General features: G+C 33.7%; 1 protein-coding gene across 3 annotated transcripts; it reads right to left on the reverse strand.

Annotated features, from left to right (window-relative positions):
• Positions 1 to 199: 199 nt before the first annotated feature.
• LOC106055429 (ribosome-releasing factor 2, mitochondrial-like) lies at positions 200 to 14,554 on the reverse strand. Of its 3 annotated transcripts, none has more exons than XM_056022476.1 (11): positions 14,410 to 14,554; positions 11,479 to 11,807; positions 10,764 to 10,892; positions 8,565 to 8,645; positions 7,588 to 8,384; positions 6,786 to 6,915; positions 6,509 to 6,684; positions 5,798 to 5,954; positions 5,260 to 5,454; positions 1,965 to 2,131; positions 200 to 1,012 (listed from the first exon to the last, which is right to left on the reverse strand). In XM_056022476.1, the coding sequence occupies exons 2-11, from the start codon at positions 11,717 to 11,719 to the stop codon at positions 734 to 736; spliced, it is 2,352 nt and encodes a 783-aa protein (XP_055878451.1). In that variant the 5' UTR covers positions 11,720 to 11,807; positions 14,410 to 14,554; the 3' UTR covers positions 200 to 733. The 3 variants fall into 3 exon arrangements, with proteins under 3 accessions (XP_055878451.1, XP_055878453.1, XP_055878452.1); XM_056022478.1 differs by having other exon boundaries at positions 14,512 to 14,528; XM_056022477.1 differs by lacking the exon at positions 14,410 to 14,554 and adding an exon at positions 14,348 to 14,365.
• Between the last annotated feature and the right edge of the window lie 591 nt (positions 14,555 to 15,145).

Here is a 15,145-nt window from a genome sequence, read left to right on the forward strand (position 1 = left end):
AAAGACAAGGAGATTTTTAGCTAGAAAGAAGTCAGATTACTATCTGAGACCATGATATATTAACATGCTTTATTCTTTCTCCCAATTATCTATGTATTTATCTTCTCTTTTGAAGTAATGTCTCTATAATTTATAGATAAGATAAATTACAGGCAAAGTGTGCGAAAAGCACTAGATGAAGTCCATCAGTGTTCTAGTTAAATAAATCTTTTTTTTTTTTGTAAGGCCAAAAAAAAAATGCATTGATTTTTTTCTATCGTTTTACTTTGTCTTTGGACATATGTTAAAACCCACACAAAATTATGACATAAAAATAATTACACAAAAAAATTAAATCCAATATCTGGCAAAAAATAGACTATGTTCTTCACATGAAAATGACATTGGAACACAAACACACACAAAACATCTCAGTCTTCATTCTTATCATTCTTTTTAAGGACATAAAATGAACATATATAATAATGCGTTGAAAACAATAAGCACCAAAATGGCTGCGCCAAAACCCACTGCTTCGGTTTTATGCAGATATATGAACAACAGCCCAGACCATACCTAATTCATCTGGCTTTGATCTGTGCACTTAGCTTTAGACTTTCACTTAATACATCAATAATATTTCATTGAAACATATAAGGAAGCTAACACATCATTTTAAGGACTTCCTTAGCCATCAGCTACAATTTTGGCAATTTCAAATTCAGTGTTATATATTTGAATATAACTACAAGTGTTATTTATTTAATGATGTTGAATGGAATCCTGACAGACGTTCTATCACTTTATTGGCATCCTCTTGGGACATCCGCTCATAATGTGCCAGCTCCATAGAGCAGGTTGCAGTGCCAGAAGTGATCGTCCTGAGGGTGTTAGAGTAACCCAGAAGTTCTTGCAAGGGAGTGAGCGTGTGGATTATTTTACTGTCATGGCGTGTCATAACATTTAAAATATGGCTTCGTCTCATGGCCAAGTCTGCCATTACTACCTCAAATCTGTCTTCATCTGTACTGATCTATAAATATAGATAAAAAGTAAAACATTAGTGGTGGGCAAACATACTGAAAGGTTTTTAACTATTTAAATAGCTTGAGATTAACTATTGGAAAGTTATCTCTTCTGCACTAATGCAATGATTGAATTATTTGATGGAGTGCTTTAAAATAATTGACTTAAGATGTAAACTAAATCAAAACTAGTGCCATGTCGGATCTTCTTCTTCGTTCTCATCGTTATGTTGGAGCGTTCAGATGACTAGACCAATACATGAGATGAACTGTGCAGTGGTTTCCAAATCAGGGAGCTCTCCATATTGTTTTCTTTCTATTGGGGTGTTTTGGGGCCAGTGTCTTGGTCGGAGAGCCCGGCCCCCTACTTGCGCAGCGGGATTCCACAGGCAGGACGCCACATCTATTAGAATCGGTACTGAACTCCAACATAGATGAGGTTGCTTGTCAATGTGTTATGCGCCAGGAGGCCCATCGACTCCGACTTCAGCCTGCTTTTCTTTCTGGGTGTGCTCCCATAGCCTTTGATCATCCAAGATCATCTATAAGGCAGCAGGTGTTTATTTTCGGAGTTTTCTCTCCTAGATGAACTGCTATACCTAGATAACGAGCTTCATCTACCCAGGTTTAGAGTAGAGCGCCCTATACTCGCTTTTTGCAATCATTTCCCTGGATTTCTGAGATGTTTTTAGTAAATATTCTAACCACTGGAATACTTCACCTCATCCTCCATGACTGCAAACCAGTTGGTCCGCGGCTGTTTATTTGCTATTCACAGCTAACCCTTATATCTAAGGGTCTTTCCCCTATCTGCCACCTGGGGACGTGCTTGGTAGAAGGTGATAGCTCCCCCAAGGCCATGTTGGATCAAAATGTAGATCTACATACAATATTGTCTAGAGTGAAACTCTTAGAAGTATTGAGGAACACATACTGAAGATGGCTACCATCGCTACCTACCTCCATGGCCATCATGGGCTCCAGTAAGACAGAGTTTGACTGTTTCAAGGCTTTTCTAACAGCTAGAGCAGCACATGCTGTAATCATAGGTAGTGTGGTGTGATAGTGGGTATGGAACTCATGTAAGTGAACACTGGTGTGGATGACAGGAAAGTTCAACAAATTGCCTGAAACAAATACAACAATAAAATGTGTCATTCAGATTTATTTGGAACTTACTCTTAACAAATTATATATAAAAAGTAGTGTTTCGCTCTCTTCTGCTTCCTGGTCTTGTCTAGCCGGTGTGGTGCTCAGCTCCAAACTCTGCGGACTATAGCGCTCACTGATCTCTCGTATTTTCTGGTCAAGCGCCTTCATTGCTAGTTCATGCTCCCTTGCTAGTCTTCTTTCTTCCTTTTCGTCTTCCTTTCTTTTTTCTTCCTCTCTTTTCAGCGCCTCAACTTGTGCTCTCACATATTCTCTCCGCTCTGCATCATCATCATATAGGAAGGCCTTCCCAATGTGCGACTCCCATCTCAAGTCTAATTCACCCACATGTAAGATAATTTTTAGCCTAGGACATTTCCTGTTTCTGCCCGCCTTTTCCAGGCCTATATAAAGTAGATCCAAATCAAATCAGACCCTCTTATTTCTCATTGTCGTTGAGCTATCGAGTCTGGACTACTTCATACATTCTTTCTCCTAGAGGAATTCAGACCTTTCAATCTATAGGGCAGATGATGCAAAGGTCACCTGTTTCTGAGGCCCACAGTTAACGAGGATGTCTTGTGGCAAGCAAAAGGACCAACCAACTTACTATTGTCAGGTACCAAATAGAGCTGGGTAGACTTAGAGACCCGCAAATAATCCTGAGATTTAAAATCCTAGTCTTCACCACGATTAGAACCAGGGTCCCCCGGTTTGGAAGCCAATTGCTTTACCATTCAACCACCACGCCTCTCAAATTTTATGTATATACAAGAAATCAGTTGAGGAGTTTCAACATCTTGGCTTTAATCAACATGCGTATGACAAGATGTGCTGTAAATGTCTAAAGACTTGGTGTTAATGGCATCAAACTTGATGGGTCGGTTTGTTCAAGACAGACATACATTACTATATTAACTCATTGACTGCGGTGTTTTGTTTTTAAAAAAATGCTACTTTTTTTTAAAAAATAAGAAAATGTTCCAAACATGGCTAAAACAAAAATTTATTGTTTTAGTACCAATGATGCTATAGTAACATATTTGGTATCAAAGTAAAGGTAAATGAATGGAGAATGTGAATATGTAAACATCTTTCTATTTAAATATAAGATACAAATTATAATCTAAATAATATGACACTCAGAAAAAAAAATGGATGCCAACTTTAGAACTTTTGAGACCTAAATTTAGATTTTGTTCTTTGTATTACTGTTGAAACAGCATATTTAGACTATTTACAGCATTTTCAAAAAGAAATGTGATAAAACAGTCAATAAAAGATGATAAATCATTGATTATATTATTATTTTTACCTTGTTTTTTAGTCAGAAAAAAAGTGAAAATTATTGCGCTTTTCATTACTACCAATAACAATAGATACCAGTACTAAATCTATCAACCAAATGCACTCAAATATTATGTACATTTGAATCAATGGGATATAGATCTAGATTTGTCTTCTTTTTATTTGCATAGAACATCTTTCATTCTAATACTAGACCAGTGCAAGACATAGGCTAGCGAGAGATCAAAGCCTAAATCTCTAACTAGATGAAGGACAATAAAAATCCTAATTCATTTTACCTAAGATTTAGACATCAAATAGATCATTATTACTGTTCCTTTGTGATAAATTATGGATTTAGAATAGTTTTATATTTTACTTTTATTTAGTAGTAAACCTTTTGGAGTGCAACTTGAACCAGTATAGTGATGGTGATGATTTTTACCAAAAAAACAATACAAAAAAAAATTGCTAGAAAATATACCAAGAAAAGGCCCAGTATGGTGGATGAATATTGGATTTAGATCTGCCATTTCTTTTGTTTTCATTTATCTAAGGGTTAGATCTATAAGAATCTACAAAGGTGTAAAGATAAAAGCATAGATCTAGTCAACCTTGATCTACATTCAAGACATAGCCCTAGTCTAAGGCTAAGGCCTAAGCCTAAGCGTATTAGTATAAGGCAATACTAGATCTAGATCTAAATCTAAATGCTAATAATGTCCAAGTCTGCTTCATCCTATGCTAAATCTTGATCAAGATCTTCATTATTACAATTCATAGAAGTATAAATAAAACAATAATAAAGCTTCTTCAGTAGTAAACATTGTGGGTGTGTCTTGGACAAGCATAGCCATGATGTAGATTTTTACAGATAAACAATACTAAAAAAAAAAAGAAAATGGGGAAAAAATGCCCACAGTGGATGATTATTTGATGTAGATCTACCATTTCCTTTCTTTTTATTTACCAGAAGCTTAGATCTAAAGATATATCTAGATCTAGAGTCCAAGTCTAGAGATAAAAGCTTAGATCTAATCAATCTCGATCTACAGACTACACCTAGCCTACTGACAATAATAGATTTAGATCTAAATACTAATAATATAGATATAATCCTATAAATACGCTAAATTTAGACCTACCTGAATCTAATCTATACATCTAGATCAAATTCTTCATTATTACTATTTATTTGTGATAATTTTTAGAATAATTATAAAGTTTCTTCAGTAGTCAACATTGTGGGTGTGTCTTGGACTAGCGTAGTCATGGCGACGTTTTTTTACATTGTAAAAAAAGTAATAAATAAATGTCTAAATAAAGCCAAAAGCTTCTAATTTCTATGTAAACAAAGGATGAAGAACTCTTTTATAAAGTAAAAATAGTTCCACTGTTGTTAGTTAAAATTTTTAATTTAAAAATGCAACGAAACAAAGGTAGGGTAAGAACGTCTATGGGATAGACGTTCCGTGCGTTTAGGGCAGACAGACCGTCTATGGGATAGACGCTCCGCACTCAATGAGTTAACATAATCCCCAATTATTTTGTTTAGAATATTCACTAAACATTCAATTAGCACACATATATATTTTTTTTAGATTGATGTGCTTTAACAGGATTTTAGTGATAATTAAAACAAAAGGAAAGGCATGTGGCAGAAAAAAAAATCTAAACATTTTTAATTCAATGGGACCAAACATTTCTAACTGTTACACATGACCTGAATGACATTCTAGGAGAACATTTTGAAGTTTGTATGAACCAAGTATAAAGCACTAAGTACTGGTGAACAGAACAGAAATGATCAAGTCCCTACCGTGAGAAAGTCCTGATTTGATTCCTGCTTCAATGGCTTTCATCACTTTATGTTTGATCACAAGGGGGTGGTCAGCTGACCTCATCAGGAAGACGTATTTAAACTCCCGATCACTGAGGTCAGGGTGAAGTGATAGCTTGATGTGAGCAAATTGCTGTCGACCTGATAATTCTTTGTTGAGTATCTCTGTCACCTCTGGAAAGAAAATAATTCACAATTAAAATTATGTCTTGAGAAGCAAGAAGTGATAGTTACTCTTAAAAGATGTATAGGTTAGACGAATAGAGTCTATATATCAATTTGTATTTTTTTTGGGGTGTGTTTTATTCTTATGAAATGACAATGATAGCCACAAATGGCCATAATATTCAAAACTACTTACGAACAAAATAAGTTTATGGAAACCTCATATATCTTGAGTAAATATTTTGTGTTAGAGCTAAAAACCTTTAACTTAGCAGTCTAACCTTTTCATTAAAACATAAAATATGATATGGCGAGAACAAAACAGTATGTGAACCAAAAGTGTCATTTTAACCTATGTCATTGAGAATAGTCTCCCTGTAAGCAATCTGCAATGGGCCCAAGTCAACTTCCAGACCATATTCTTTTTCCAGACGTGACTTAATGATGTCAAGATGAAGTTCTCCCATACCAGACAATATAGTTTGACCTGTCTCAAGGTTCACTTCCACCTGTTTAGACAAAGTAGCAAAATTTACATAACAAACATTTCCTCAAATGATATGTTTAGCTAAGTAACTAATGTATTGATTATAGTATGCTTAAAAAAAAAGTGTTTGTATGCATATTCACTCTTTACATTAAACAACTGTTTACTAATAATTAGCAGTGTTCCAGAAAATGCAAACTTTAACTCTATGACCATAACAAGAGATCCTCAGGGCCTGCAAAGACATTCCTGCAGGGAACAGTACCAGGAAAAAGAAGAGACAGACAACATAAAAAAATGAACAGGTCTATCATTGAAAGAAATTGTAATCAAGGTGGAAGATGGAGAGGAATGGAGAAAGACAGTTGACAGATCATGTGTGCTGCCTCAACAGATTAAGGGGTAAGTGAAGGAGAAAGACTAAGTGACCTAAACTTGCTTCTACAGTCTGAAGATTATGGGAATATGTACACCATGCAATCAACTTCTTTTATTTGAAAAACAGATGTCCAATACTTCACAAAGAAATATCATTACTTTCAAACTCTAACCTCTATATAATTTTAGTTATTGCACCTTTAAGCTTGGATCTTCTTTTTGTAATAATACCAGGGCATCATCAAGACTTTTTTGAGTGGATAAACTTGGGGGCTCTATAGAACAGAAGAAAACTGGATCTGGTACAGTTAATCCTGCAAGGATGGGCACCATGTCTGAGGTCAAGGTGTCAGACTCCTCCACTTCCACCATCTCTGGGGAGATTTTCAATACATTTATATTAAAACAATGATTTTAAAAGATTGACTCAATGGAATAAGTTGTAGGGAAATGGTTGAATAAATAGATTCTGTACCTTCTTCATTATTTGGATCTTGTTCCTTGTCTGGAGTAGACTTAGAAGCTGCTCCATGCTCATGAATGTAAGCCCTGGAAGCGTCTTGGGCTGTCTTTGAACTGGAAGTGATTGTGTCTCCTGTATATGTCTTTTTTTTTTTTTTTTTTTGAGAAAGAAATTTTTTTTTCATTCATTAATATTTATTCTTAGAGATGTCAAAGTTTATCTGAGACGACCTGTGTAATGTGTGGCTTAAATTAACCTGCTAAGTGTTGGCCTTAAGTGTATATTGAAACCAACACACTGAACAAATATTTATACAAATATTTATGAAAAAGTCAACATAACTATGACAAAAAGCGACCCCCCTCCCCCCAACCTTTTCCCCCAAAAAAGAGTTGAACATTTATTAAGCACATTCATTATGGCATCTTATATTATCTTATATATTACAGATGTTACTTAAAAAAAAAGATAATTAATTCCTAAGCACTTCATGTGTCAATCTAGTCATGCATGTTAAACGATGAGTTTAATTCTGCTAAGTCGTTGGTTTTCCTGGCTGATTCAAGCAACCCATTCAATTCTCTAATGGCACTAGGGAAGAATGAGCACCTGTATGATTTGTTCTAGCATATTGAATAAGAAATGTGCCTCTATGGTAACTATACCTGCCACAAACCACGAAAAAAGAAAAGTCTGTATGGTACTAAAAGATGAACTAGAGGGTAGTCAGTTTTTGCATGTTTAAAGCAGAAACTTGGAAACAAAAGTAATATTAATATTTCCAATGCAAGCAAAAAAAAATATGATCGCCCACCTCTTTCAAACCAGCTATAGCAACAATATTTCCAGCCACAGCGGTGGAGATATCCCTCAGTTCATCAGCATAGACTTGCAGCAGCCTGCTTGTTTTCTCCACTTTATCCCTGTTGATGTTGTACACCTGGGCTCCAGTCTTCAACATGCCAGAATACAATCTAGCAAACATCAACGCTCCTTTGTGCTTGTCATGCGTGACTTTAAACACCAAGGCACACAAGTGAGTGCCGTAGTATTTAGCAAACCCGTAAGTCATGTCCATGGGGCTCGGTAGGAAGAAGTTAATGCCGTCCATCAGAGGTTGAACACCTTTGTTCTTCAAGGAGCTGCCACATAGCACAGGTATGATCAAGCGTTTTAGTGTTGCAGCTCTGATCGCAGAAATAAGAACATGTGAGGGGAAGCTTTCTAGGCTGGTATCGCACAGAACAAGATCAGCAACATTCTCGTCAATGTCTGCCAACTTTCCTATTAAATCTGATCTAGCCTTCATAATTTTTTCATAATCTTTATTACTAGCTTCAATTGGGTTTACTTGAAATGTGCTCCCGTCATGGCTCCCTGCATTCCATTCCAAGGAGCTCATGTGAATGAGGTCATAGACACCACAGAAATCTCTGCCTGATCCCATAGGAAGATTGACAAGCAGGGGCTCAACATGGAGTTTTTTATGAAGAGACTGAAGACAGAGTGCTAAGGAGGCATCTCTTTTGTCCATTTTGTTTAGGTAGACCAAGCGAGGAATGTTGTAACGATCTGCCTGCCGCCAGACTGTCAAAGTCTGAGCTTCCACCCCTGTGAAATAAAATAAAATGAAAAAAAAAAAATCATCATTAATTTCTTTTAAAAATATACAAAGGCCAGGGTAAAATAATAATAATTAAGAACATTTCAATACATGAAAATATATATCAGACAAAGACTAAGCTTTTATAAACAAACCCACTACCACAAATACTACAAAGCTCACTCTACCTGCTGAAGCATCAAGTATAGCCACTGCCCCATCAAGTACTCTCAATGATCTCTCTACTTCTATTGTGAAATCAACATGGCCTGTGAAAGAGAGCTAATATTAGCAGTGATGGGAACTGACTTTGCAAAAATTTTAGGAAATTTTGTAAGCCCCCCCCCCCCCCCCCCGTTTTTGAACTGGCCTGTCGTGGCGACGACTTAAAAAAAGATGTTGCTGAATTTTTTTAAACTACGTAGAATCATTTAATTTAATATTTTCTTTAATTAATGTTGTATTACATAACATTTACACTGCATTGTGCATTACTGCACACAAACTGCACTTCATTTAGCATTACTGCACTCAAAATGCATTCATGGCACTATTGTTTGTATATATATTGATGGGAGGAGAAAGCTTTTTGCAGTCTGAGCATTCTATAATAGATAACTGCTTTATACAGATATTGTAACAACTTCTTTCTCAAACAACTATAAGGATTAAATGTGTTTGAAAAACATGCTTTTAAAATTAGTAATGATAAGTTTTATATTAAAATATATACATATCCCTCACTATAGATAGATCTATAATCTATAGCTACTACTACTTATATCTAATAACTTTTCTAGATTCTAGATCCAATATATTATTATTAGATATCTACATTCTGTCAGGCTTATACTCAGTAACTCACTATAGTCATGTTAAGAAGTTTAAGAAGGCCTACTTACTACTATATAAAAAAAGTATATTCTATATATAAATCCAGATGGTCGGTACACGGTAGGTCTATCACAGTATCACTCTATTAGATGAGTAGATCTAGATCTTATTATTATTATAATAGATCTAGATGTCTAAATCTAATCCCATTTGAACTCAAGGAAGTCGGCAGGCAGGGTTCAAATTAGAAAAATCTAGGGGTCATCGTAACAACAGTGAAAAAATAATAGATCTTGAATTGTAGTAATAGCGGCGATTAGTGCTACATACGTCGTAACATAGCGACCGGGCATCATTCATGATTGATACTCTTAAGTCTAAGTTAAGTTTAAGTCGAATACTTTTCAAAAGCTGGCAAGCAGCCATTGAAGTCTAGATCTAGATCAAAAGTATTCAAATTAAAGAATCTAGATATCTATCTAGACTGATTCAAACCACTCTAATCTGGACCGAGATCTAGACTTATAAGACAATACGGTAACACAAGATTTAAAAAAAAAAATAGAACTTTAACTGTGTCAAAAGACCGGATGTGCGGAGTTCAAAACAAATCAAAAATCTTATTTCGCATTCTTCCGAAAATGGAAAAATAATAAAATCGGATTTTTTTTTTTCATAAAAAAAAAATTGAAAAAAAAAAAATCGGATTTAAAAAAAAAAAAATGTCTGGAAAACTTCGGATTTTTTTGCTAGAAAATCGGACCAGAAGAAATTATCGGAATTCCGACAATTGTCGGAAAATTCCCATCACTGTATTAGGAAAGATATGTATTCTTCAACACAGTTCTTATATAATACAGATGTTACTTCAAAAAAAGAAGATGGTTACATAGTAGTAGTTCTCTACAATACCTATATTTTGTGTGCACAGAATATGTTCTAGTGGATAGACATGATTATAATTTAAAAACAAAAAAATGATTTGCACAGAATATTGATGGAGGGAGGACTTTTTGAAAATTTGGAGAACTTCTTTTTAAAACGATAATTTTAGCTATGTTCATAATAGACACCATCATTATAATTACTTGAGAAAATAACAATTTAAAAATAAATTATAGCTATTATATAGCACTACTTTCATGCTTATAGCATGCTCAGAGCCCTATGGTCCAATCTCATTTGTGGACCAGTGGGGGGTATCTGGAAGAAGGTTTTCCGTGCTGCCTTTAGGCGATCAGTAAACACAACTCTGCCCGAGTCAGATGTCGAACCTCGAGCCCCCTTCATAGGTAGCCAAGCCAAGTTCAAGCATACTTAGCCTCTCAACAATGCTTTCTACTATATAGAAAAGAAAACTTCACTTTGACTTGATTTTATGTACCAGAGTATTAAAATTTAGAGTTAAGTGTTACTGATTTGGACTCTCGGTACACAGGTCTTATGTCAGACATCACTGTTTTGTTAAAAATAAATGAAATCTTTATTTAATGGATGACTTTTGATTTATATTATTATATATTATTTATATTAATTTTTTGTTTTGGTATTACCAGGTGTATCTATAAGGTTAATTTTATGTCCTTTCCAATTAAAAGTAATAGCAGCTGATGTGATTGTAATTCCTCTTTCTCTTTCTTGCTCCATGTAGTCCATTACAGTATCTCCATCATCGACATCCCCTAGGACCAAAAAAAAACAAATACAAATGTTCAGTTATTGTCATCAACATCACCTAGGACCATAACACCAAATACAAATGTTCAATTGTAATCATCAACATCACCTAGGACCATAACACCAAATACAAATATTGAAATATAGTCATCAACATCACCTAGGACCCTAACACCAAATAAAAATGTTCAGTTATAACCATTTATATTTTCAAGCTATTCCGACATAAGCAGTTAAATACATATTTGGCCTTAGAACCTGACACAGCAAATGAGATGAAATATGTTATGGAAGCTGAATATTGAGACCAGTGAAATTTGTCCTTGGTGTGTGTCACCAGATAATGCTGCCCATATCCTTAAAAAATGCATTCTCCATTGAGAGACCCAAAAAAGACACTGGCCCCAAAACACCTTCATAGAAGGAAAACTATATGGAGAGCTGCTTGATTTGGGAACTTTTGCGCAGTTCATCTCAGATATTGGACTTATCATCTGAACACTCAAACATAATTAATGAGAAGGCAACTTAAAATTTAAAAAATTTCTCACTAGCAAATTTTTTAAAAAATATTATGAAATCAACCATTACCTAAATGTCTAGAAAAACCAGAGTAATACAACATTCTCTCAGTAGTGGTTGTCTTTCCAGCATCAATGTGGGCCATGATGCCAATGTTTCGAATTTTGGACATGACTTCATGATCTACATTTTCACATGCTTGACTGCTTGAATGAAAGAGCCTTAGTCTTTTCAAACATATTTTGTCTCTTGACAAATGACCATGAGCTTTTCTCAAGCATAAGATCATATTTATTTTTAAAGTTTTCATTTTTTTTTTAAATTTTACTCTTGACAATACTTCAAAAGTCAGAATTTAGATAAGAGGCCTTGGAGAGGCTCTCTATAAAAGTCATAATCTGAAAAAAAAAAAAAAGAAATGTTTATAATTTTCTGTATGTATAGGTAATTAATAAGATCTAGATATCTACTAATATCTACTATCGTAATGATTATATTATTTAAAATACCCAAACTAGGAATATTCAACACAGATGAACTACATAGATGACTATGAACCAAGAGTAAAGTGTGCAGACAGAGTGATCAGAAGAAAAGCTATTATTATTAATATCTGATACTACTTTATTTTGAAGGTTTGGGCTGAACTACTATAAACTAGAAGTGAATATACGCTCCATTTTTTCTTTATATTTTGGACACATTTTAGTTTCACTTTTTTTAAAGCAATAATGTTTAATCTTAAAAGGACAAAGGCATAGCCTTTGGCACTAAAATCAGACTGATGCGCTCAATGGTCATGGCCATGTTCTTCTTTTCTTTTCCAAACATTGGACAAATACTTTAATATTGCCCTAACCAAGAATAAATAGCATAAATTTGAGTTTTTCTTTTAATAAACCCTAACACTTTGATTTTTTAATAATTGTGTCAATATGGAAGGATTCCATGACAATTTTTCATTTATCATTTCACCTAGATATTTTGAGTTTTTAGTTTGTATTTATGGGTTTACCATGAATAAGATTTATACATAGTTTTTGTTTTAATTTCTTTGTATTATTATTACTGAATGGCACTTTTGTAATTTTTCTAGATCTAATACTCTTTTCAGTAATTAGCCTTAGTATTTTTTTTTAAATATTATTATTCTATAAATAGAAAAGAATCAAGATCTAGTAGTTGTATAGATCTAGATCATGCAATTATCTGCAAATAATCTAGGTCAAACTTGTTCCTGGCCTAATGCAATTTGGCATCAATGGTATGTGTTACATTTATATGTGTATTTATTTATGTTTGTTGAGTGTTTGTTATTGTTTCTTTTCCTGTATATATAGTAAGTTACGCCAATCGAACACCTTCATGTACTTCTCGAACAACCCACTAAATTTTTTAAAATTCTCCTTTATTTCGATGATTATGACGAAAATAGTCCATTCCTATTGTGCATTATCCATTTCTTTATAGTTTAGATTTATTTAGTTTAATTTTCACCCAAGACAATTTTTTTTACTTATATTCAAAGTGCATTGGTATAAATAACGTCACTTTTGCTTACCTCTTGGGAAGAATGAAGTGGGTCACTCGTTAAGGGTATTTTTTAATGCCAAAATGCTTCAGCTCAACAAAACCTATGTATTATAATTCTAATTAGGCTGAGAAATATTTGCAACTATTTGTTTAATCTGTCCCTTGCTACCCAAACATGAAAATTGAGGTTTAAATAGGGGGTGTTTGAAAGTTGTAAGCAATCTCAGCTTCGTAAAGAATCGAACACCATTTTAATGTTAAAAATAAACATCAAAGGGACATAACTCAAAGAAGACAAAATATTTAAATTAAATTTTTTTATTGTTATTTTTCAAAATAATGATATGCAAACTACAGAAATAAATTACGTATGTGTTACAATTTGTATCAGCTATTTGTGGTTTACTGTAAATGTGCTATTTTTTTAAAGTAAAAAGATTTACATCGATATGCACAAATTGTACCCATTTTAAAATCTTGATTTTATGACATATACTTTGATGCTATAAACATTTTATCCCAGCAGTGATTAAATTAAACGAAAACATCCAGTTGTGGTTTTTTATTTCAGTTGCCCCATTTTATTTAGTTCTGAAATATGTGTTTTATAAACCAATACCTAGTGCATGTACTTGATGTGAAGAGAGATGCATCATTCTTTTTATCTCTGTATCATGTGTTTAAAACCAATACCTAGCGCACGTGCTTGATGTGAAGAGATATTAAAAAAGGAAAGGGGAGGTATAGAATGCAGATATGGTGTTTTAAAATTAAAATGTCTTTGGCAGGTAAAAGGGGGTGGGGGGAGAGAACAAGTCAAGACACTGTATCAAGAGATCAACAATAATTGATCGACCATTAAAATTAATAAAATGTGACGTCAGCCTCTAAATACATAGAGTCAGTTGTGCTTCTAGATCTAGATTTGTGTGGCGCTGGGTCTATAAAATTATTTTTTTTCCATAAAGCTCATAAAAAACATAATGGGCTACAAAGACACTCACACTGCTTTGAAACAGATAATAATGGTATAAAAACAAATGAATAAAATAATAACAATAACACACAAACACTCTCTTATTCTGCTTTTTCTTCTTACACAATTCCACTTTACAACATTCAGTGCATTCACACATTTTCAGTGCAAAGTAACAATTTATATTTCAAGACTCAATCCAAGCGCAGCCATCAGACTAACACACAAAAAAAGGGTCAATGAATTCAATGATACTGATACTACACTGATAGCCCGACACTAACACCCAACACACACTTGACTTCACACAGCGACACAGAACAGGTGTAAATTAGTGTAAACCAGCCAGCCAGGTATCAGCACAGCCCCAAGGCGGCCAAGGGCCAAAACATTGTTATTGTTCAAGTTATCTAATTATGATTTAATTACAAAACTGTAACTGATGTTATAACTCCATTTTATTGACATGAACAAGAAGTTGAAAAACTAACAGGAGATCAATGTAGTCGATCTAGATTCTAGATCTAGATAATCAATAGATAGATCTAGATCTAATTATAATCAATCATAATCTAGACTAGAATCTAGTCTACTTTGTTTTGTACACATGACTTTGACGCCATGTTGAACATATAAAATATGAAGTAACATTATACAGAAATAACACTATTGTTATTATTAATAAAATTTAACATGTATAAATTTATTTATTAGTCTCTAGATAGAGATCTATATTGAAAATTTTCAAAAAGAATGTTTTATAAAATGAAATTCAATTTTTTATTTTGTCGTTAATAGATCTAGACTTAATCTAGATCTAGTTTTGGAAAAAATAACATGATGAAGATCTTTACTGTTTCCCAGTTCAAGTTTTGCAATAATGAAAACACAGCAGACGACAAATAAATAAACAAATAAAGGTTCCTTCTGGATCTAGATATCTATATAGATCTAGATCTATAATCTAAGCTATCTTATCTATCTATCTATCATAATCTAGATATCTATGATCTATCTATAATCTATTATATATCTATCTAGAGTAGATCTAGACTCTAGTAAAAGTCTATATTGTTAAATTCATTTATTGTGTCTAGGCTCTATGGCCTAGCTAGGAATACTGTAACTAGAGTCTCAGTCTAGCTAGGATCATACCCGATATCGTATCTAATCTACTAACTTTCACTTTGTAACTATTTTCTAGATCTAGACATAGATTCTAGATAC

The sequence above is a fragment of the Biomphalaria glabrata genome, chromosome 3 (assembly GCF_947242115.1).
Source record: "Biomphalaria glabrata chromosome 3, xgBioGlab47.1, whole genome shotgun sequence".
In the NCBI taxonomy this organism is placed as follows: Eukaryota; Metazoa; Mollusca; class Gastropoda; family Planorbidae; genus Biomphalaria; species Biomphalaria glabrata.